Source organism: Macaca mulatta, chromosome 3 (genome assembly GCF_049350105.2).
Source record: "Macaca mulatta isolate MMU2019108-1 chromosome 3, T2T-MMU8v2.0, whole genome shotgun sequence".
Taxonomy (NCBI): domain Eukaryota; kingdom Metazoa; phylum Chordata; class Mammalia; order Primates; family Cercopithecidae; genus Macaca; species Macaca mulatta.
The window spans coordinates 126,256,366-126,282,084 of NC_133408.1; the positions used below are offsets into that span (position 1 = coordinate 126,256,366).

General features: G+C 37.5%; 1 protein-coding gene across 3 annotated transcripts; it reads left to right on the forward strand.

Annotated features, from left to right (window-relative positions):
- Nucleotides 1-1,011: 1,011 nt before the first annotated feature.
- SAMD9 (sterile alpha motif domain containing 9) lies at nucleotides 1,012-19,693 on the forward strand. 3 transcript variants are annotated; one of them, XM_015134241.3, is made up of 3 exons: nucleotides 1,062-1,246; nucleotides 12,266-12,425; nucleotides 13,075-18,257. In XM_015134241.3, exon 3 carries the CDS (start codon nucleotides 13,083-13,085, stop codon nucleotides 17,847-17,849), a length of 4,767 nt encoding a protein of 1,588 aa, XP_014989727.1. In that variant the 5' UTR covers nucleotides 1,062-1,246; nucleotides 12,266-12,425; nucleotides 13,075-13,082; the 3' UTR covers nucleotides 17,850-18,257. The 3 variants fall into 3 exon arrangements, with proteins under 3 accessions (XP_001090497.2, XP_014989727.1, XP_077854197.1); XM_077998071.1 differs by lacking the exon at nucleotides 1,062-1,246 and adding an exon at nucleotides 4,240-4,345; XM_001090497.5 differs by lacking the exon at nucleotides 12,266-12,425 and having other exon boundaries at nucleotides 1,012-1,246; nucleotides 13,075-19,693.
- The last annotated feature ends 6,026 nt before the right edge of the window (nucleotides 19,694-25,719 follow it).

A 25,719-nucleotide genomic window follows, 5' to 3' on the forward strand; every position in this document is an offset into this window, starting at 1 on the left:
CCCAGTCAAGTTGACACATTAAATTAACCATCACACTGGTCCCCATGCAAAGTGGAACCCAGGTTTCAGAGCTCAGGCCCAGGGTCCCCTTACGAGGAGGGCTCCTGAGGGTTATGAGTGTAATGATTATATCTAGGCTGTCCTTCACAGCCACTTTCTTTCTTCCTAAACCTCAGGATTTAAGCACACTTGCCTGAAACCTGGGTTCAAATCTCTGCCATGTATTAGTTGTGCAAACTTTAGATATTATTTAGATATTATTTAATATCTCTATGCCTCAGTTTATTCACCTTTAAAATTGAGATAAAAATAATCTCTACCTCAGGAGATTGTTGTGAAGAGTAATTAAGTTAATATGAAACACTTAGAACAATGCCTGGTACATGGTAAGTGCCCAATAAATATTTTAAAATAAAAGTTTTTAAATGTTTTCATCTAAAACCAGTATGGATCAATTATGGGATGTGGAAACCAAAAGCTAATTGAGCACACACAATGAATATTAGTACTTCCTGTTAGTTTTTAAAATATCAGCTATTTTTGTTGCTCTCACCCAGGCAGTTTTCTACCTGGCCCTGACACTGACCTTAGAAAAGATAAATCTCTACAATGTGACCATCAGGTCTGCTGCAGCCCTGGTCTGCTCTGCAGAACTAAGCCAGAGGCATTTAGCATTTATTGGGGTGCTCAAAGAAGTCCCATCCCTGAAAGACATTCTTTATACTTTAGGAAAGCAGAAATGGACAGTAACTCCACCCTTAAAGGCCAGTGAAATACTGACCTAGAATATCTCCAACCCGGCACTCCACAAGGCTGGGACTGCAATGTAAACTCATATTCCCAAGGGATCAATTAAGCCAGAATATCCCACAGTTTGTGGGATATTCCTTCAGATTTTAACCAAGCAGACCAGAAGGTGGTATAGAGCCATAGCTTATAAAAAAGCATTTCAGATAGAAAAGGCCATGTTATAATTTCAGATCTGAGAAATGAAACTGAAACAAAACCTACGTTCTTCCTTCCCCCATCTTCCCAATTGTTAAGCATGCTCTGTTGTTTCTGAGCCAATTAGAGCTTGCTATGAGATAGAAGCAGGTAACACATAGACTTCCGTTAAAACCAGAATGAGGAAAATACTTTTCTCTAGCATCGCAGGAGGAAGAAAACAAACACATCAGATATTTTCAGCACCAAAAGAGATGGTTTTCCCCACATACATGTAAAAGAAATTTGCAAGACTATCTGGGTAAGTACAATATCTATTATTAATATTGTTCTTACTATCTATAGCAGCATTTTATTGAATAGAAAGAAATATACTTTTTAATTAGAAGATTTAAATATACCTCAAAACAAAAAATAGTATTCTAAGCCTAGAAATTCGAGACTATTTGTTGCTCTGACAGGAGCCTGCTTTGTATTAGTTGAAAAATTAGTCATACATTTCATTAAAGATGCAGTTGAAAACTACAGACACTTTTATTGATGAAATCTCCCAAGGCATAACAGCATCTTCAGAAAGAACAAACAGGCCAGGTGTGGTAGCCTGTAATTTGAGCACTTTGGAAGGCAAGGACATGAGAATTGTTTGAGGCCAGGAATTCAAAATTAGCTTGGGCAACATAGCAAGACCCTACCTAGCAAGATTCCTACCAAAAAAAAAATAGCTGGATGTGGTGGCACGCATCTGTAGTCCTAGCTGCTTTGGAGGCTGAGGCAGAAGGATTGCTTGAGCCCGAGAATTTAAGGTTACAGTGAGCTATAATTGCACCACTGCACTCCAGCATAGGCAACAGAATGAGACCATGTCTCAAAGAAAAAAAAAAAGAAAAAGAAAAAGAAAAAGGAAAAATAGGTAAAGAACAGGTAATGAAAACTTAAAAGTACTTTACTTTAATCAAATATACCTTCCACCATCTACTCTAAGAAATAAGTAGCTTCCAGAAAACAAAGCTCTCTGAGAGTTTCTCAAATGCTGTTGTTGGATGACATGTATAGGAAGACAGACAGACAGATAGACTACTATGGGAAGTCTTTGGAATTATGGCAGCTTTATGTGCCTGGCAAAAATACTAGGCTTATGTCTAATTTCTCCCCGAAGGAAACACTAAGATAATGCAAGAGGGTTGGGGGATCACATTTCTGAATGAAGGCCTGACCTTCAGCTCCCTTTAGAAAAGTTAAAAAACCCTACAGTTTAACACCAACTAGAGTTTAAAAAAAATGTATGTGGGTTCAATCGGTAACAAATAGTGTTTCCTGCTAAGATTCTCAGAACCAAATTTTCAGGTCAGTTTTTAAAGTATACAGTATCAAAACCAGTAATTTTAGGCACTAATTTTACTCCATGATTTCACCTTTTTCCCCCTACCATTATTTAGCCTTCCCCATGATTTCTTTACCTAACAGTTTTAATATATGTGTGATCCTGGATTACTTTCTAAATATTTCACCTAAAAAACATTTTGGAACAAGAGAGGATATAAAGAAATCATAAATATGTAAAATATCTATGAACAGTGGCATAAATACCTATGAATGGTGACATATTATTTTCTCCAAGAGTGACATCATCAACAATTTTTGAAAAATAATTTATTGAAAGGTACAGCTATCAATAATCTGACAAAAGCTTTAGGGGAAGAAGCGTGAAAGTGTAACCTGTTCAATGACATTTGAAATATTCATAATCTCTCTAGTAGAGAAAACAGTCAAAGGTCACTTCTTTATTATTTGCTTACTTTCCCAACCAAATGTTCAGGCCCAGTTCTCCATCTCCCACATTCTTATATGAGAACCTGACTTTATGTTTTTACATATAATGGTATGCAGTTCTTGCATAAATCAAATAATCCATCTAATTCACCACTCGTTCTCATCATCTAGTTTATGACATATCACCCAGAGAGTAAGGACTGTGACTGTGTCTGTAAAACTGTGAAAGGTTCAAGTTGATGAAGGAAGTCAGGGAGACCCCAGGAAAAGGGTACCGGTGGAAGGGGGCGAGATGGGGGATGAGAGTCATGGGTATGAGGCCTCAGGAGCCAGGGCACACTAGCAGCAGAATAATCAGGGACCCCTGCTTTATGTTAAACAGTGTGGGTGTAACAAAAGGGAGCATACTTTCATAGGGTGGAGTAGATGTGACTCAGCAAATGGATACAAGAAAGTGACTTAGATTAGAACGGTCACTAGACGAGGGTGTAGTCAGCTTTTAGATAACTCTAAAACCAGTATGAATCAACACTGAGTCGGATGCAGAAGTCAAAAGTTCATAATCTGAGGCTGCAATAATAAACACCTAGCAAAACTTTAGGACCTCACATACCATTGAAGTCACAATTATCCTTGGTTCATAACACACCATCATCTTTTTTATGCAAGTGTCTCTTTTATTTTATTCATCCGTTTATTTATTTTCTAATGTATTTTGGAGGCATTATTAGCTTTTTAAATATGGCATAACTTATATACAATGAACAAACTTAACGGTAAGCCTCTATGACATTTTTATATGTACTTACCTGTGCAACCACTACCCATATCAAGATATAAAATATTTCCATCACCCCAGAAGTTTTCCTTGTGTTCCTTCCCAGAAAATATCTACCCCCAACATCATTCTGACTTCTATGACAGATTACTTTTGCCTATTCTTAAACTATATAAGTAGAATTCTACAATATGTTTTCTGTTGTAACTGGCTTATTTCACACAGTATGATGTGAGATTCTTTCATGTTGTTGCCTATATCAGTACTTTAATCATTTTCATGAGAATTGCAGATCCAAAGGGTAGGTATATATTTAACTTCACAAAAACTGATAGCTTCTTAAAGTGGCTGAAACAATGTACATTCCAACAGGCAATGTATGAGAGCTCCATTGACTCCACATCTTCACCAACATTTGGCGTTACCAGTCTTTCATTTTAGCCATTCTGGTAGGCATGTAATATTATCTTGTTGTAATTTTACTTTGCATATCCATTATAGTAAAGATTTTGGAACACTTCTAATTGCACTTCATTACACCCGCCGCTGTGACTACCAAAATCCCCACTGGTTTCTCCTCCTCCCAGTAGGCCAAGTCTAATCCTTAAACCCAACCCCAAATCAACAAATGCCCCCAAAGCTTACCTAGACAGGAATCTTTTCCTCTCTGGAATTTTAGTTCATCCTGTCCTTGTCATCTGGTCTATTGATGACTTTGTGATTACTTAAAAATATGAGTTTTGCAGTTTTTCGGATTTTGTTCTCATTGTTGAAGTGGGTGAGTAGGTGGCCTTTTGTGATCTCCTACATCCTGAAACTGAGACTCCTTCAGTTTCTTCTAGAGTCAGTTTGGTAAGCTATATTTTTTAAGAATTTGCTAATTAATCTTAGTTTTCAATTTATTCAGTTAAAGTTGGTTGGAATAACATCCAAACCCTTTCATTTTTAAAGTATCTAATATTGTTTACTTGTATCTAATATTGCTTATTTTATTAATTGAATAATTATTTGAATTATTAATTGAACTAATTGATTAAATTGTTAATTTAATTAATTAATATTGCTTATTTTTTGGTTAATCATTCCATGGATGTGTCAATTTTATTACTTTTTATCTCTTGGACTTCATTGGGTCTCTCTTGTCATTTTGTTTTCCATTTTATAAATTTCTACTTTTATCTTTATTTTTTTCTTTCTTCTTATTTCAGGTTTATTCTGTTGTTCTTCTTTGAATTTATTAAATTGGCATTTAGTTCATACTTTTCAGTCATTCTTCCTTTTTTTAAATTATACTTTAAGTTCTAGGGTACATATGCACAACATGCATGTTTGTTACATATGTACACGTGCCATGTTGGTGTGCTGCACCCATTAACTCATCATTTACATCAGGTATATCTCCTAATGCTATCCCTCCCCCCTCCCCCCACCCCACAACAGGCCCAGTGTGGGATGTTCATCACCCTGTGTCCTACTATTCTCATTGTTAACTTCCCACCTGTGAGTGTGAACACGTGGTGTTTGGTTTTCTGTCTTTGCGATAGTTTGCTCAGAATGATAGTTTCCAGCTTCATCCATGTCCCTACAAAGGACATGAACTCATCCTTTTTTATGGCTGCATAGTAGTCCATGGTGTATATGTGCCACATTTTCTTAATCCAGTCTATCATTGATGGACATTTGGGTTGGTTCCAAGTCTTTGCTATTGTGAATACTGCCACAATAAACATACGTGTGCATTTGTCTTTATAGCAACATGATTTATAATCCTTTGGATATATACCCAGTAAATGGTATATGACTGAGACAAATGGTATTTTTAGGTCTAGATCTTTGAGGAATCGCCACACTGTCTTCCATAATGGTTGAACTAGTTTACAGTCCCACCAATAGTGTAAACGTGTTCCTATTTCTCCACATCCTCTCCAGCATCTGTTGTTTCCTGACTTTTTAATGATCGCCGTTCTAACTGGTGTGAGATAGTATCTCATTGTGGTTTAGATTTGCATTTCTCTGATGGCCAGTGATGATGAGCATTTTTTCATGTGTCTGTTGGCTGCATAAATGTCTTCTTTTGAAAAGTGTCTGTTCTTGTCCTTTGCCCACTTTTTGATGAGGTTGTTTGATATTTTCTTGTAAATTTGTTCAAGTTCTTTGTAGATTCCACATATTAGCCCTTTGTGAAATTGGTAGATTGTAAAAATTTTCTCCCATTCTGTAAGTTGCCTGTTCACTCTGATGGTAGTTTCTTTTGCTGTGCAGAAGCTCTTTAGTTTGTCAGTTTTGGCTTTTGTTGACATTGCTTTTGGTGTTTTAGTCATGAAGTCCTTGCCCATGCCTATGTCCTGAATGGTATTGCCTAGGTTTTCTTCTAGGTTTTTTATGGTTTTAGGCCTAACATTTAAGTCTTTAATCCATCTTGAATTAATTTTTGTATAAGGTGTAAGGAAGGGATCCAGTTTTAGGTTTCTACATATGGCTAGCCAGTTTTCCCAGCACCATTTATTAAATAGGGAATCCTTTCCCCATTTCTTGTTTTTGTCAGGTTTGTCAAATATCAGATGGCTGTAGATATGTGGTATTATTTCTGAAGGCTCTGTTCTGTTCCATTGGTGTATATCTCTGTTTTGGTACCAGTACCATGCTGTTTTGGTTACTGTAGCCTTGTAGTATAGTTTGAAGTCAGGTAGTGTTATGCCTCCAGGTTTGTTCTTTTGGCTTAGGATTGTCTTGGCATTGTGGGCTCTTATTTTTGGTTCCATATGAACTTTAAGGTAGTTTTTTCCAATTCTGTGAAGAAAGTCATTGGTAGCTTAATGGGGATGTCATTGAATCTATAAATTACCTTGGGCTGTATGGCCATTTTCATGATATTGATTCTTCCTATCCACGAGCATGGAATGTTCTTTTGTTTGTTTGTGTCCTCTTTTATTTCATTTATTTTATTTTATTTTTTCTTACATTTTATTTTATTTTATTCTTTTTTAAATTCTTATTTTATTTTATTCTTTTATTTTATTTTTATTTCATTGAGCAGTGGTTTGTAGTTCTCCTTGAAGAGGTCTTTCACATCCCTTGTAAGTTGGATTCTAGGTATTTTATTCTCTTTAAAGCAATTGTGAATGGGAGTTCACTCATGATTTGGCTCTCTGTCTGTTTTTGGTGTATAGGAATGCTTTTGATTTTTGCACATTGATTTTGTATCCTGAGACTTGACTGAAGATGCTTATCAGTTTAAGGACATTTTGGTCTGAGATGATGGGGTTTTCTAAACATACAATCATGTCATCTGCAAACAGGGACAATTTGACTTCCTTCTTTCCTAACTAATTACCCTTTATTTCTTTCTCCTGCCTGATTGCCCTAGTCAGGACTTCCAACACTATGTTGAATAGGAGTGGTGAGAGAGGACACCCCTGTCTTGTGCCAGTTTTCAAAGGGAATGCTTCCAGTTTTTGCCATTATGATATCGGCTGTGGGTTTGTCATAAATAGCTCTTATTATTTTGAGATATGTCCCATCAATACCTAGTTTATTGAGAGTTTTTAGCATGAAGTGCTGTTGAATATTGTCAAAGGCATTTTCTGCATCTATTGAGAGAATCATGTGGTTTTTATCTTTGGTTCTGTTTATATGATGTATTACATTTATTGATTTGCATATGTTGAACCAGCCTTGCATCCCAGGGATGAAGCCAATTTGATCTTGGTGGATAAGCTTTTTGATGTGCTGCTGGATTCGGTTTGCCAGTATTTTATTGAGGATTTTTGCATCGATGTTCATCAGGGATATTAGTCTAATTCTTTCTTTTTTGTTGTATCTCTGCCAGGCTTTGGTATCAGGATGATGCTGGCCTCATAAAATGCATTAGGGAGGACTCCCTCTTTTTCTATTGATTGGAATAGTTTCAGAAGGAATGGTACCAGCTCCTCTTTGTGCCTCTGGTAGAATTTGACTATGAATCCGTCTGGTCCTAGACTTTTTTTGGTTGGTAGACTATTAATTTTTGCTTCAATTTCAGAACCTGTTATTGGTCTATTCAGTGATTCAACTTCTTCCTGGCTTAGTCTTGGGAGGGTATATGTGTTCAGGAATTTATCCATTTCTTCTAGATTTTCTAGTTTATATGCATAGAGGTTTTTACAGTATTCTCTGATGGTAGTTTGGATTTCTGTGGATCGGTAGTAATATCTCCTTTATCATTTGTTATTGCATCTATTTGATTCTTCTCTCTTTTCTTCTTTATTAATCTTGCTAAAGGTCTATCAATTTTGTTGATCTTTTCAAAAAACCAACTCCTGGATTCATTGATTTTTTGGAGTGTTTTTTTGTGTCTCTACCTCCTTCAATTCTGCTCTGATCTTAGTTATTTCTTGCCTTCTGCTAGATTTTGAATGTGTTTGCTCTTGCTTCTGTAGTTGTTTTAATTGTGATGTTAGGGTGTCAATTTTAGATCTTTCCTGCTTTCTCTTGCGGGCATTTAGTGCTATAAATTTCCCTCTACACACTGCTTTAAATGTGTCCCAGACATTCTGGTATGTTGTGTCTTTGTTCTCACTGTTTTCAAAGAACATCTTTATTTCTGCTTTCATTTCGTTAGGTACACAGTAGTTGTTCAGGTGCCGGTTGTTCAGTTTCCATGAAGTTGAGCAGTTTTGAGTGAGTTTCTTAATCCTGAGTTCTAATTTGATTGCACTGTGGTCTGAGAGACAGTTTGTTATAATTTCTATTCTTTTACATTTGTTGAGGAGTACTTTACTTCCAACTATGTGGTCAATTTTGGAATAAGTGTGATGTGGTGCTGAGAAGAATATATATTCTGTTGATTTGGGTGGAGAGTTCTGTAGATGGCTATTAGGTCCACTTGGTGCAGAGCTGAGTTCAAGTCCTGGATATCCTTGTTAACTTTCTGTCTCATTGATCTGTCTAATGTTGACAGTGGGGTGTTAAAGTCTCCCATTATTATTGTATGGGAGTCTAAGTCTCTTTGTAGGTCTCTAAGGACTTGCTTTATGAATTTGGGTGCTCCTGTATTGGGTGCATATATATTTGGGATAGTTAGCTCTTCTTCTTGAATTGATCCCTTTACAGTTATGTAATGGCCTTGTCTCTTTTGATCTTTGTTGGTTTAAAGTCTGTTTTATCAGAGACTAGGATTGCAACCCCTGCTTTTTGTTTTGTTTTGTTGTGTTTTCCATTTCCTTGGTAGATCTTCCTCCATCCCTTTATTTTGAGCCTATGTGTATCTCTATGCATGAGATGGGTCTCCTGAATACAGCACACTGATGGGTCTTGACTCTTTATCCAATTTGCCAGTCTGTGTCTTTTAACTGGACGATTTAGCCCATTTACACTTTAGGTTAATATTGTTATGTGTGAATTTCATCCTGTCATTATGAGGTTAGCTGGTTATTTTGCTCATTAGTTGATGCAGTTTCTTCCTAGCATTGATGGTCTTTACAATTTGACATGTTTTTGCAGTGGCTGGTACCAGTTGTTCCTTTCCATGTTTACTGCTTCCTTCAGGAGCTCTTGTATAGCAGGACTGGTGGTGACAAAATCTCTCAGCATTTGCTTGTCTGTAAAGGATTTTATTTCTCCTTCACTTATGAAACTTAGTTTGGCTGGATATGAAATTCTGGGTTGAAAATTCTTTTCTTTAAGAATGTTGAATATTGGCCCCCCACTCTCTTCTGGCTTGTAGATTTTCTGCCAAGAGATCCACTGTTAATCTGATGGGCTTCCCTTTGTGGGTAACCCGACCTTTCTCTCTGGCTGCCCTTAACATTTTTTCCTTCATTTCAACTTTGGTGAATCTGACAATTATGTGTCTTGGAGTTGCTCTTCTCAAGGAGTATCTTTGTGGCATTCTCTGTATTTCCTGAATTTTAATGTCTGCCTGCCTTGCTAGGTTGGGGAAGTTCTACTGGATAATATCCTGAAGAGTGTTTTCCAACTTGGTTCTATTCTCCCCGTCACGTTCAGGTACACCAATCAGATGTAGATTTGGTCTTTTCACATAATCCCATATTTCTTGGAGGCTTTGTTTGTTTCTGTTTACTCTTTTTTCTCTAAACTTCTCTTCTCACTTAATTTCATTCATTTGATCTTCAATCACTGATACCCTTTCTTCCACTTGATCAAATTGGCTACTGAAGCTTGTATATGTGACATGTAGTTCTTGTGCCATGGTTTTCAGCTCCATCAGGTCATTTAAGGTCTTCTCTATGCTGTTTATTCTAGTTAGCCATTCATCTAATCTTTCTTCAATGTTTTTAACTTCTTTGTGATGGGTTTGAACATCCTCCTTTAGCTCAGAGAAGTTTGTTATTACCGATCATCTGAAGCCTGCTTCTCTCAACTCGTCAAAGTCATTCTCTGTCCAGCTTTGCTCCATTGCTGGTGAGGAGCTGCATTCCTTTGGAGGAGAAGAGGCACTCTGATTTTTAGAATTTTCAGCTTTTCTGCTCTGGTTTCTCCCCATCTTTGTGGTTTTATCTACCTTTGGTCTTTGATGATAGTGACATACAGATGGGGTTTTGGTGTGGATGTCCTTTCTGTTTGTTAGTTTTCCTTCTAACAGTCAGGACCCTCAGCTGCAGGTCTGTTGGAGTTTGCTGGAGGTTCACTCCAGACCTTGTTTGCCTGGGTATCACCAGCGGAGGCTGCAGAACAGCAAATATTGCAGAATAGTAAATGTTGTTGCCTGATCCTTCCTCTGGAAGCTTCGTCTAAGAGGGGCACCCGGCTGTATGAGGTGTCGGTAGGCCCCTAATGGGAGGTGTCTCCCAGTCTGCAGGAGTTTCTGCTGCCTTTTGTTCAGCTATGCCCTGCCCACAGAGGTGGAGTCTACAGAGGCAGGCAGGCCTCCTTGAGCTGCAGTGGGTTCTACCCAGTTCAAGGTTCCTGGCCACTTTGTTTACCTACTCAATCTTCAGCAATGGCAGACGCCCCTCCCCTAGCCTTGCTGCTGCCTTGCAGTTCGATCTGAGACTGCTGTGCTAGCAGTGAGTGAGGCTCCATGGGTGTGGGACCCTCTGAGCCAGGTGCGGGATATAATCTTCTGGTGTGCCATTTGCTAAGACCATTGGAAAAGTGCAGTATTAGGATGGGAGTGTCCAAATTTTCCAAGTACTATCTGTCATGGCTTCCCTTGGCTAGGAAAGGGAATTTCCTAGCCCTTTCCTAGGTGATGTGATGCCCTCCCCTGCTTCAGCTCACACTCCATGGACTACACCCACTGTCCGACAAGCCCCAGTGAGATGAACCTGGTACCTCAGTTGAAAATGCAGAAATCACCCATCTTCTTCATTGCTCACACTGGAAGCTATAGACTGGAGCTGTTCCTATTTGGCCATCTTGAAACCTGGCCCTGTGCTTTAGACTTGGCACCCTATGGCTTGAGGAGGTGACACTGTGTCCATGTGTGTGTGAAGGGAGAATGCTGAAGGTACTTGCAGTCCCCCAGACAAAATCCGCGGGCGTGGGTCACACCCATGCACACATGCAGCAGGGGTCTTAGCCATACAGGTTCACGGCAGGGCACACCCATTCTTCCATTTTTATAAATACATACAAGGCTATACATATTTCTCCAAGTATTGTAGACATTGTTCCTTACAACTTTTTATATGCAGCATTTTTATTACTGCTCGGTTCTAAATATTTTTCTCTTTAATGGATACCATAGCAGTTTTTTATTTTTTGAGTAACATTTTATTTGAGATTATTGTAGATTCATATGTAGTTGCAAGAAATAATTTGATATTCTGTGTACTCTTTACCTAACTTCCCCAATTGTAAAATCTTATAAAATTATAGTACAAAATTGCAACCAAGATATTGCCTATCTTTGCCTATTTTGTATTGATATAGCTGTAAGGTTATGTTGCTTATTCACTTTCTGTGCATACCGCAGTTACATAATGAAAAAAATAATAGCTTAAACCTTGGACCATGGCTCTGGCATATTCACTTGAAAGGAACGTAAATCCTAATCCTGAGTTTGTCTCTGCCACTAGAAAGCAATATTTCTGTGTGTTATTTCATGAACATGGGCCTATATAATAATTTATCTGCCATCATTCCCCAGGCTGCCTCCATTATTTAATTTGATGCCTCCCATGACAAATGAAAGTTTAGTTCATTAAAATGACTCACAGTTTTGGATCATACTTAAAGCTGACTATTATTATTTGCATTTCATTTTTTCTAACCATTGCAATACTTGTGTAGCCTAGATTGACATTAATTTTTTGGATAGTAGTCTGCAAATTTGCAAACTAAATAATTATGCCATGAGTTATTGCTCAGGAATCAGCTCTTATCAATTATCATGTGAAAAATTACTTTAATGCAACAGTACCCAACAAGTTCACTACTCAGCAAGCTATTCCAGATGACACGGAACAGAACGGCTCACAGACAAAATTAAGATGCTTGAAGGACATATTTTTTAAAATCAATTAAAATACACAACAAGGCCAGGCGCAGTGGCTCACGCCTGTAATCCCAGCACTTTGGGAGGCTGAGGCAGGAGGATCACTTGAACCCAGGAGGCAGAGGTTGCAATGAGCCAAGATGGCACCATTGCACTCCACCTGGGCAACAAGAGCAAAACTTCACCTCAAAAAAAAAAAATTTAAAATACCCAACAACAACAACAAAGAGGTGGGCAACACATCTTGGATAAAGAACAAGAAGAGTAGAAGGATCTCATTATCTCAGTTGTGCTAGTTAATATATCTTCTCCCTTCCTCTCTGATGTTTCAGCATTCTCCACTGACTGTTCAATTTTGAGAACCAGAGTTGAGGTCTGTTTAAAGGGGCTCGGCAGATGGAAGAAGTCATGGGTCAATGACATACACTTGCTCTAATCAGAGAAATGCAGAGGGATTAGTATGCCTGGCCACAGATAAAGGTCATTAGCCTGGTAAGCTACTATGGATTTTACTGATATTTCTTCAATGGAGAACACAAATTATTAGAATGGGTGTCACCAAATAAGTAACCCAATTAAGACCTCAAAAACAGCAAGTGCTTCACGTGTGTCTCATGAATATTTACTATTTGGTTCTTACATCCCTTTCTAACTATGTTTAATACTCATATGCTCTATTTACCTTAACTATGTCTATCATGATGTATCTTACAAACTTGATTCTAACTGTTTCAAATATCCTTCTTTTTCCTCTTATTTTCTATATCAGAATTAAATGTTCTTAAATAATACAGCAAACACACATTATAGCAAACAATCATTAATAAGGATAAACTATCTCTATGTATACTGACTGGAAGCATACCCAAAATTTACTGAGTGAATGAAGCCAGGGAATTATGTATAGTATGCCACAATTTATGTGGGAAAAGGGTGATCATGTGGTTGTATTTGGTATTCTTTCTCTGGAGGGATGCAGAGGAAACTGGTAACAGTCATGTTCTCTCAAGAGATAATTCATTGGCATATCCTATTTAACTTCCTAAATTTTGAAAATTATGTATATATTATCTACTAAAATTGATTGTGTCAAAATTTTACTTTTAATAATACTAAATAATTTTTCTTTTTCTACATGTAGGTATCAGAATGGCAAAGCAACTGAACCTTCCACAAAATACAGATGATTGGACCAAAGAGGATGTAAATCGGTGGTTAGAAAGTCACAAGATTGACCAAAAACACAGGGAAATTTTGACTGGACAAGATGTGAATGGAGCAGTCTTGAAGTGGTTAAAAAAAGAACATCTTGTTGATATGGGCATCACACATGGACCAGCTATTCAAATAGAAGAACTATTCAAAGAATTGCAGAAAACAGCCATTGAAGATTCAATTCAGACATCTAAGATGAGAAAGCCCAGTAAAAATGCTCCTAAAGACCAAACCGTGTCTCAAAAGGAAAGTAGAGAAACTTCAAAGCAAAAACAAAAGGATAAAGAGAACCCAGATATGGCTAATCCATCTACAATGAGTACAATTGCTAAAGTTTCTGAGTCACTAAAAGTTGAGCTCATAGAAGATAAAATAGATTATACAAAGGAAAGGCAACCATCCATAGACCTGACATGTGTATCATACCCATTTGATGAATTCAGTAATCCATATCGTTACAAGTTGGATTTTATTCTACAGCCTGAAACAGGACCAGGCAATCTCATTGATCCAATACATGAATTCAAAGCCTTCACAAATACAGAAACAGCCACAGAAGAGGATGTTAAGATGAAATTTAGCAATGAGGTTTTCCGATTTGCTTCAGCTTGTATGAATTCACGTACCAATGGCACTATTCATTTTGGAGTCAAAGACAAACCCCATGGGAAAATTGTTGGCGTCAAAGTCACCAGTGATACCAAGGAAGCCCTCATTAACCATTTCAATCTGATGATAAACAAGTATTTTGAAGACCATCAGGTCCAACAAGCAAAGAAGTGCATTCGAGAGCCAAGATTTGTGGAAGTTTTACTGCCAAATAGTACTTTATCTGATAGATTTGTTATTGAAGTGGACATTATTCCACAGTTCTCTGAATGCCAATATGATTATTTCCAGATTAAAATTCAAAATTACAACAACAAAACATGGGAACAAAGTAAAAAATTCTCAGTATTTGTGCGAGATGGGACCAGCTCTAAGGACATTATGAAAAATAAAGCTGATTTCAGAACATTTAAAGCAGATTTTAAAACACTGGCAGAGTCCAGAAAAGCAGCAGAAGAAAAATTCAGAGCAAAAACAAATAAAAAAGAAAGGGAGGGACCAAAATTGGTTAAATTATTGACAGGAAATCAAGATTTGTTAGATAATTCATACTATGAACAGTACATTCTTGTAACAAATAAATGTCACCCAGATCAAACAAAACACTTAGATTTCCTGAAGGAAATTAAATGGTTTGCTGTGTTGGAGTTCGATCCTGAGTCTAACATCAATGGAGTGGTCCAAGATTACAAAGCAAGCCGAGTAGCAAACCTTCACTTTCCAAGTATATATGTAGAAGGGAAAACCACACCAAATGAGAAGATTTCTACTCTGAATCTTTACCATCAACCAAGCTGGATTTTCTGCAATGGCAGGTCAGACCTTGACAGTGAAAAATATAAACCCTTTGATCCAAGTTCCTGGCAAAGAGAAAGAGCTTCTGATGTCAGGAAACTGATTTCATTTCTTACACATGAAGACATAATGCCAAGAGGGAAGTTTTTGGTGGTATTTCTATTACTATCCTCTGTGGATGACCCAAGAGATCCCCTCATTGAGACTTTCTGTGCTTTCTACCAGGATCTCAAAGGAATAGAAAATATACTGTGTATTTGTGTACAACCACACATATTTCAGGGATGGAAAGATCTACTTGAAGCAAGATTAATAAAACACCAAGATGAAATTTCAAGCCAATGCATTTCTGCTTTAAGCCTTGAAGAGATCAATGGCACTATTCTTAAACTAAAATCTGTGACTCAATCTTCAAAAAGACTTTTACCATCTATTGGTTTATCGACTGTCCTTCTGAAAAAAGAAGAAGATATCATGACTTCTCTGGAAATTATCTGTGAAAATGAATGTGAGGGTACACTGTTAGAGAAGGACAAAAATAAATTCCTTGAATTCAAGGCATCAAAAGAGGAAGACTTCTATCGAGGTGGCAAAGTGTCATGGTGGAACTTCTACTTCTCTTCTGAAAGTTATTCTTCACCTTTTGTCAAAAGGGATAAATATGAAAGACTTGAAGCAATGATTCAAAACTGCGCAGATTCTTCTAAACCAACATGTACCAAAATTATTCACCTGTATCATCATCCAGGCTGTGGGGGAACTACTTTGGCTATGCACATTCTCTGGGACCTAAGGAAAAAATTCAGATGTGCTGTGCTAAAAAACAAGACAGTGGATTTTTCTGAAATTGGAGAACAGGTAACCAATTTAATCACCTATGGGGCAATGAACCGACAGGACTATGTACCTGTACTGCTCCTTGTTGACGATTTTGAAGAACAAGATAATGTCTATCTTCTGCAGTACTCTATTCAAACAGCTATAGCTAAAAAGTACATTCGATATGAAAAACCTCTGGTGATTATCCTAAATTGTATGAGATCACAAAATCCTGAAAAAAGTGCAAGGATCCCAGACAGCATTGCCGTAATACAGCAACTCTCTCCCAAAGAACAGAGAGCTTTCGAGCTTAAATTGAAAGAAATCAAAGAACAGCATAAAAATTTTGAGGATTTTTATTCCTTTATGATCATGAAAACCAATTTTAATAAAGAATACATAGAAAATGTGGTCCGGAATATCCTGAAAGGGCAGAATATTTTTACCAAGGAAGCAAAGCTCTTTTCTTTTCTGGCTCTTCTTAATTCATATGTGCCTGATACCACCATTTCACTATCACAGTGTGAAAGATTCTTAGGAATTGGAAACAAGAAGGCTTTCTGGGGCACAGAAAAATTTGAAGACAAGATGGGCACCTACTCTACAATTCTGATAAAAACAGAGGTCATCGAATGTGGGAACTACTGTGGAGTACGCATCATTCACTCTTTGATTGCAAAGTTCTCACTGGAAGAATTGAAGAAAAGCTATCACCTGAATAAAAGTCAAATTATGTTGGATATGCTAACTGAGAATTTGTTCTTCGATACCGGTATGGGAAAAAGCAAATTTTTGCAAGATATGCACACACTCCTACTCACAAGACACCGCAATGAACATGAAGGTGAAACAGGAAATTGGTTTTCCCCATTTATTGAAGCATTACATAAAGATGAAGGAAATGAAGCAGTTGAAGCTGTATTGCTTGAAGGTATCCATCGATTCAACCCAAATGCATTCATTTGCCAAGCGTTGGCAAGACATTTCTACATTAAAAAGAAGGACTTTGGCAATGCTCTAAACTGGGCAAAACAAGCAAAAATCATAGAACCTGACAATTCTTATATCTCAGATACACTGGGTCAAGTCTACAAAAGTAAAATAAGATGGTGGATAGAGGAAAATGGAAGAAATAGGAACATTTCAGTTAATGATCTAATTGCTCTTTTGAATTTAGCAGAACAGGCCTCAAGTGCATTCAAAGAATCTCAACAGCAAAGTGAATATAGAGAGTATGAAGTGAAGGAAAGGTTGTATCAGAAGTCAAAAAGGAGGTACGATACTTACAATATCGCTGGTTATCAAGGAGAGATAGAAGTTGGGCTTTACACAATCCAAATTCTCCAGCTCATTCCTTTTTTTGATAATAAAAATGAGCTATCTAAAAGAGATATGGTCAATTTTGTATCAGGAAGTGGTGATATTCCAGGGGATCAAAATGATGAATATCAATTAGCCCTCAAAAACTATATTCCTTATTTAACTAAATTGAAATTTTCTTTGAAAAAGTCCTTTGATTTTTTTGATGAATACTTTGTCCTGCTAAAACCCAGGAACAACATTAAGCAAAATGAAGAGGCCAAAACTCGGAGAAAGGTGGCCGTATATTTTAAGAAATATACAGATATATTTTGTCTCTTAGGAGAATCACAAGACATAGGTCTTGGATCAAAGTTCAGTGAGCCACTTCAAATAGAGAGATGCCGCAAAAGCCTAGTAGCTTTAAAAGCAGACAAGTTTTCTGGGCTCTTGGAATATCTTATCAAAAGTCAAGAGGATGCTATAAGCACTATGGAAGACATAGTGAACAAATATGCTTTTCTCTTAGAACAATGCACTGTCAAAATCGAGTCAAAAGAAAAGTTAAATTTCATCTTGGCCAACATTATTCTCTCCTGTATCAAACCTACCTCGACATTAGTAAAGCCAGTTGAAAAACTAAAAGATCAGCTTCGAGAAGTCTTGCAACCAATAGGACTGACTCATCGGTTTTCAGAACCTTATTTTCTAGCTTCCCTCTTATTCTGGCCAGAAAATCAACAACTAGATCAACATTCTCAACAAATGAAGGCATATGCTCAAGCACTGGAAAATTCTTTCAAGGGGCAATATAAACATATGCATCGTACAAAGCAACCAATTGCGTATTTCTTTCTTGGAAAAGGTAAAAGACTGAAAAGACTTGTTCACAAAGGAAAAATTGATCAGTGCTTTGAAAAGACACCAGATATTAATTCCTTGTGGCAGAGTGGAGATGTGTGGAAGGAGGCAAAAGTCCAAGAACTTTTGCTTCGTTTACAAGGTCGAGCTGAAAATAATTGTTTATACATAGAGTATGGAATCAATGAAAAAATCACAATACCCATTACTCCCACTTTTTTAGGTCAACTTAGAAGCGGCAGAAGCATAGAAAAGGTGTCTTTTTACCTGGGATTTTCCATTGGAGGCCCACTTGCTTATGACATTGAAATTGTTTAAGGGTCTGATATTGTTCCTCCAAGAATTTGGTCTCAGTACCACCTAATTTTTTTAGACTCAAGATCGATACTTTAAACTGGCAAGGTTATAGATACAGCCCCTAGCTCTTCAGACCTGTACATGCAGTATTTAACTTCCTCTTAAACATGTTATGAGTCCTACAAAGACAATAGTGAAAATGGAAGGAGTGAAATATATGAAAAGCAGCAAATATGTTCCTTGGTTTGGTTAACACTATTGATGACAAAATAATAAGGAGCTATGACTGGAGTCAGAAGAAGTTAGTGTAATAAGCTGGCTACACAGAACCCCACTACTTACCAGGCATGGATTGAAGAAGATTGTCTACTCAAATGGCATTTAGACATTAGAATGTCTGGGAAAGTATTTCTCAAAGAGAGCAAAAACCTCTCAAACTGAGTAGCAACATTTATTCTTACTAAGCAGATCATCAATGTGTCATGTACTTGGCACTCAAGGATCTTCCAAAACAGAGGACCAACCAGTCTTCTGAAGGTCATGCTCATAGAAGTCATCAGACCTTACCAAAGTAGGCTGGAGAATTAGATTGCCTTTTCATGCAGTGAGAGTCAGTTAAGCAAAAATAAAATTTGTCTCTATAGCTAATTAGCTTATCAACTCCCCTGCAAACAAACAATTTAAAAAAAAACCTCACACTCAAATTCCACAAGATAATGAACAAAAGGGACTCTTGTGAGAAGACTAATGAGTCTCTCATCCAGAAGATGCCAATGTACTGGGAGATTAACATATAACCTATGTTTTGAACAAAAACAACCAGAGATATGTAATCAAAATGTAATTTTCCCCTAATAAAATTATGGGTATGGGCAGTAATCAACGGCTGCCAAAACCATTAAGTAGAAAGCTGATTTAAAAAAACAAAACAAAAAAAAAAAAAAAAAAAAACTTTCTAATGGATTTCTCAAACTGTCCCAAATCCTGATAAATATTAACATCACAGAGGAAGGCCACACATTATGGGTCTGTAAGTACTATAGGAGTGCACATATCACCCATGAGATGGTCTTGCCAAGTAGTTAAAGCTGAATTTGATCAGGTCTCTGGATCTTATTTTCAATTCAAAAGAAATTAAAAAAAAAAATCCTACTAACACCACAACAAATATGCAACCAGCAATATCCAGAAAGTAGAAATTCACAGGACAAAAACCTGGTTTATTCAATCAAAAAAGAAAGAAAGAAATTGCAAAGGACCAAAAAAAGATTAGGGAATCTATACATTATAAGGGACTTAACAACTAAAGTGCAACACATAGACTTTAGATCCTAATTTGAGCAAAATCTAAAATCAATTGTTAGGCAATCAGAAAAATTTGAACACAGACTAGATATTTGAGAATATTAAGGTCCTCTATTATTGATTTGTTAGATGGTATAATGATTCCATGGTTATGTTTTTTAAAGAGTTCATGCCTTTCAGAGATACATACTACACTATTTGTAAATAAATAGTATGATCTGGAATTAGTAATTTTGTGTTTGGGGTGTAGGGGTGGTGAAAGGGAAGTAAACCAAAACAAGATTGGTCCTGAGTTAACAATGGCTGCATGCTGGATACATGTATACTTTTCTCTCTCTTACTGATTGTGCTTTTGAAATTTTCTCTTGTAGAACATTTAGAAAACAAAAACAAAAAAAAATGTGATTTGTTTCTGTCTTCAAAATCTCATTAGAATTTTTTCACTGGAGGAAGTTTTTCCCTTTCTTCTGCATAAAATTTTAACTCCATAAGTTATGAGCTCAATCTTTATTGTTACTTTTTAATTGACAAATAAAAATTGTATATATTTATGGTGTTCAGCCTGGGCGTTTTGTTTGGCGTATTTGTTTTGATATGGGCGTATACTGTGAAATGACTAAATGAAGGTAATTAATATCTCTATCACCTCTCAAGCCCACTTGTGTGTGTGATGAGAACATTTAAAATCAACTCTCTTAACAATTTTCAAATACACATTTTTATTAACTATAATCATCATGTTGTACAATAGATTTACAAAATGTATTCTTCCTAACTAAAACTTTGTACCCTTTGACCAATATCTCATTTCCCACTACCTCCCCCACTGCAACCTGGAAACCACCATTCAACTTTCTGCTTCTATGAGTTTAGCTTTTTTAGATTCTACATCTAAGTGAAATCATGCAGTATTTGTCTTTCTGTGCCTGGCTCATTTCACTTCAGCTCAATTTTTAAAACATGAAAGAAATCCTCTGGTCAAACGGAGTTTCAATTAGAATGTCCAGTCACGTTTTTCTCTGAAGCCACTTCCCAGTCTGCCCCAGGTTTCAGAGCACTCTACACAGAATTGTCTCTTCTGGAGTCCTGCCTTCCCGGGTGATTCTTTTGAACTCAAATTAAGCCAGTTTAAGCAGATGTTCTGTCCCCCGTGATCTCCCTCGGGGGAACAGGAAACACTTATGGGTGTTTGTTCTGCCATTGGTAGAGAGTGAAGGTAATTTCCAGTTCAGGGAACAACATGTGTTGTAAATTCAGAGGGACACAGGTAAAGCGCTTCAAGTGAAACTTTTGAGGGCCCCCTATCTCAAGGCTTGAGAGAAGGTTCTCATAGGGGTATGAGAGAACTTTCTCCAAAAGAACCTCTTGATAAGCCCTCATTTCCTCAGTGCCAGCGGTGGGCAACCTACGGCCTGTGGGACAAATCAAGCCTACTGCTTGTCTTTGTAAATAAAGTTTTATTGAAACATAGCTCTGCTCATTTGTTGAAGTATCGTCTGTGGCTGCTTTTAGACTACAACAACAGAGCTGTGTAGCTGCCACAGAAACCCTATGGGCCACAAAGTCTAAAACATTTACTATCTGGCTCTTTACAGGAAGTTTGTTGACCCCTGCTCTATGCAGTTAACTCTTCTATTATGTCTTTATTATAGGTCAATCGTCAAATTGGTTCTTAAACACCCTACTTTGAAAATATGCATTTTGGTTCATCACTTCTTTTGGTATCTAATTTTTATCGTTTTAGAGCCAAAGTTAAATTTTAACATTTTTTAACAGAAAACAAATCAATTTTAATATTGTAATAATTCAGACCCACTTTTCCAAAGAACACCAGTGTAATAAATGTGTGTGAGTTTTAGTTTGGAAAATTTAAAAATTCCTAAATTGTGCGGAATCAATTTAACAGGCACCTTGATCTATCATAATTCTCTTTACCTGTTAGTTTTATATTTCCTTAGAACTATGAATTTGAGGGAGACACATTTTGACTCCCTAAATTTATATTCTTCTCATATGCAAAATACATTCATTCCATCCCAGTAGCCCCAAAAGTCTCACTTGTTCCAGCACCAACTCCAATGTCTAAAGTCCAGAGTTCCATCTATATCAGTTATGGGTGACACTTAAGGTACGACTCTTCATAAGGCAAATTCCTTTCCAAATGTGAGCCTGTAAAATCAAACAAGTTGTGTGTTTCCAACTACAATGGTGGGACAAGCATAGGATAAACATTCCTGTTCCAAAAGGGAGAAACAGGAAAGAAGATCCCAGGTCCCAAGTAAGTCCAAAACACAAAGCAAACAATATTAAATTTTGAGGTTTGCAAATAATTTTTGACTCCATGCCATGCCTCATGCACTCACTGGAGTGGAGGTTGGGCCCCCAATCCCTCAGACACCACTGCCTTCATGGCTTTGCTGGGTGCAGCCCATGCAGTAGCTCTTAGGAGTTGAAGTGAAGCCTGAAGCTCTCTCAGGCTGGCACTGCACATTGCACACTGGTGGCTTTACAAGTCTGGGATCTCAGAGATCGTTCTGCCTCCACAATTCCACTAAACATTGCCACAGTGGGGGCTTTCTGCGGTGACCCCAACCCCATAACTCTGTTGGGCATTGCCCTAGTGGGGCCTTTCTGCAGTGGCCCCACTCCTACTGCTCCAATAGAAATTGCCCTAGTAGGGGCTCTCTGTGTAGCCCCATCCCTGTGGCAGCTCCCTGAACTTTTTATGACTTAATCCCCTCCTGAAGGCTCCACCTCTTAATACTGTCACAAGCGTGATTACATTTCAACATATAAATTTTGCGAAGACACATTCAGACCATAACAGAAGGTGAGATTAAAATATTAATGATTTTCTCTTTCACAGGCCAGCAGTTCTCAATTGAACAGAACTCCTGAAGGTCTTTTCAAGCTGCACATTCTATTTCCCAGTTCAGATACAACCTAGGGTAGAAAGACATCAGAATTTTTTTTTAACTGTCCCTTTGGAAACCACTAATTAGGTCATTATAGTACACAATAATTTCCAAACTCAGCATTCAAAAAGAAATGTTTATCAACAGTCCTAAAACAAATGGTAGCCTCAATAAAAGAAGCTTAGAAACTATAGCATGCCAAATTTTGCTGTTGGCTATTTAGGATGTTAAAAAAACAAAAAATAAGAAAAAAAGAAAGAAAGAAAGAAAGAGAGAGAGAGAGAGAGAGAGAAAGAAAGAAAGAAAGAAAGAAAGAAAGAAAGAAAGAAAGAAAGAAAGAAAGAAAGAAAGAAAGAAAGAAAGAAAGAAGCTCTCAGAAAGTAATACCAAAGGGAAGATTATTTAACTTATTTCTCTAAGAACAATAAAATTAGTTTAATTCCTCATTATTTTTATATCCCTTGCTCCTCCAAAGGTCTCCCTGTTGCACTTAAAACGTGCTAAAAAAAAAAAAAAAAACAAAAAAAACAAAAAGCTCATATACACTGAAATAATTATAGATTTTTCACTTTCTCTATTGTCAAAAAGCTGATCTCCAATTAAAATGTATATACTATTGTTCTTTGTTCTTTTATGTATTTTTAAAATTTAAATATGTATGTACACCACCATCATAATATCATAGCTAAGTTTTAAATTCTATGGCATCCATTATGGCCTGAAAGTCATACCTCACCTCTGAGAACACTCAGGTAAGTCAAAAAGTGCATTGCCTTTCATTAGTGGAAGAAGGGAATTGTTCAGTTTGAAATCCAGAAATCTACCCTTTAGTGATAAGCTATCACCATTTCTTCCTAGTTGAAGTAAATATAATTTAATCCCATGTTTTAGCGATTCACTAAAGTTGATGCTCTGCAAGTGAAATTCCTAGCAAGAAACAGATGACACATTTAAAAGTAGTCCTTTGAGGAGAGTTAAGAACTATTTTCGAAAGTGTGGATAGGGAGTAGGGAAGTCTCAAGGGATAAAGCAGTGCCCTGAGACTAGCTAGTAGCATGAGGAGCACCTACTATCCTTATTCCTGAAGGGCAAGAGAAGGGAACTGTTAGCAGGATGGTGGTGGGAGTAAGGTGAGGGTGCTTTCTGGAGAGGATTGCTTAATAGGAATTGCGACCTTCAGTAGAGGGATGCAGCCAGCCTGAAGTACCCCACAGGGAGAAAGCCCAGGGGAATAAATAATGTACTTTTACTCTTATTCCTCCCTTTAATCTCCCGCCTGTGCTTCCCATTGGTTCAAATTCAACCAGAAACTGGAGGACAAGGGAACCCCCTGATACAATTCATACAGATCAGCAAGGTACAGAAAAGAGGAAAGCGTATATAGAGGGACAAACAAGATATCCAGCATGGTATCCCTGAAACTCTTTAATTCCTACAACCATCTCCAGTACCCATTTAAGTTTGAAACTTAAATGACATTGACACATGACCTTAAAAAGCAAATTTCTTTCACTATTCCAAGGTGATAACAGTGACATCTTAACTTGATTTTAGTCTTTGTCCATTCACCTAATCTTTCTGTTTTTTAAGAAAGCAGTTGAAGAGGACTTACAGAGAATTATTTAATGGGTACATGCTTGAGAACTGATTTAATTTTGCTTTTGTTCTTAACTATTACTCCCAATACATATCTGTTTCCAGTTTATGGAAGTTTTGTGTATGTTTCAGAAGAACTTTAAGCTCCAAAACAGGGGCTATCCTTTCGATCATACCTTGAACCACGTGGCAGGTTTTCAAAGATGTGTGAACATGGTATGTAAACTGACCAAGGTGGGCAGTGAGAGAGTTCTATCCCTTGTATCTCAACTGTGTTTTCTTGCACTGATGCTTTTATTATTACTATTATTTGTTGTTGTTGTTGTTTTCTGTTTGTAGATTATGTTTCTCATTCCCTTGGGAATGCTACAAATATTCTAAGGTTAACACTTTATCTCCCCTTTTCGCCAGGTGTTTTTTCAATCTGTTACTCCAGGTCCTTCAAGAAGTAGATACCAAGAAATGATTAAATGTGTGAAGATTTTATTAGAAAGAAAGCCTAGGAGTAAAAATTGGAGATCTAGTAAGTCAAGGATGCTTCACTTCTCCTTCACTTGGGTCAGATTTTCATCCCAGTTTGATGGCTCTCTCAGTCTTACCAGAATCCAATCATGCTTTCTCTCTCTCTCGGGGTGTGTGTGTGTGTGTGTGTGTATTTGGGAGATATAACAATCTGTTTGTGAGAGTGACTCATATATATGTGTATATATATGATATATCATATATATGTGTAACGTATATATATAACGTGATATATATGGTATATATATCATATATATATGTCTATATAAGACGTGTGTGTGTGTGTTTGTGTGTGTGTGTCTTAGCTAGGCACAGTGGCTCGCATCTGTAATCCCAATGTTTGAGGAGGCTGGGGCAGTAGGATTGCTTGAGGCCATGAGTTTGAGACCAGCATGGACAACATAGCGAGACCCCTTCTCTACAAAAATTTCCAAAATTAGCTGGGAGTGGTGGGAAATACCTGTGGTCCCAGCTACTTGGGAGGCTGGGGTGGGATGATAACTTGAGCCAAGAGGTTCAAGATTGCAGGGAGCTATGATTGCACTACTGCATTCTAGCTTGGGTGACAGAGCTAGACCCTGTCTCTAAAATAATACATACATACATACATACATACATACATACATACATACGGAAGAAGAAAGTAGACAAAACCAGTCCACCAGATTCCAAGACTTATTATTTAGCTATAGTGATCAAGGCTGTGTGGTATTGGCAAAGGGACAGACACAATGGGATAGAATGGAGACTCCATAAATAAACCCACACAACATGCTCAGTTGATTTTTGACAAAGATATGAAACCAATTCAATGGGGAAAGGATAACCTTTTCAACAAATGGTATGAAGCAATTAAATATCCATAGGCCAAACAATGAACCTCGACCTGAATCTCACATCTTTTTCAAAAATTAACTCTAGAAGGATCACAGACTTGAGATGCGCACGCGCGCACACACACACACACACACACACACACACAGAGAGAGAGAGAGAGAGAGAGAGAGAGAGAGAGAGAGAGAGAGTCTGACTCCGTTGCTTAGGCTTGAGTATAGTGTCATGATCTCAGCTCATTGCAACCTCTGCCTCCCAGACTCAAGCAATCCTCCCACCTCAGCCTCCCGGTAGCTGGGACTACAGGCACATGCCACTGTGCCCAGCTAATTTTTGTATGTTTTATAGAGAGAGAGTTTTGCCATGTTGTCCATGCTGGTCTCGAACTCCTGAGCTCAAGCAATCCAACTGCCTCAGCCTCCTAAAGTGCTGGGATTACAGATGTGAGCCACCATGCCTGGCCTCACAAACTTAATTATAGAATGTTTAAATTCTGTAATTTGGAGGAGGAAGAGGAGCAAGATGGCTGAATGAACCCTCCAGCAATCATCCCCCTGCAGGAACAGCAAATTGAACAACTGTTCATATAAAAATCCACCTTCATAAGAGCATAAAATCAGATGAGTGATCTTAGTACCTGGTTTTAGCATACTGATAAGGGAAGAGGCATTGAAGAAGGTAGGAAGGACAGTCTTACATTGCCTACACCACATCTCCCC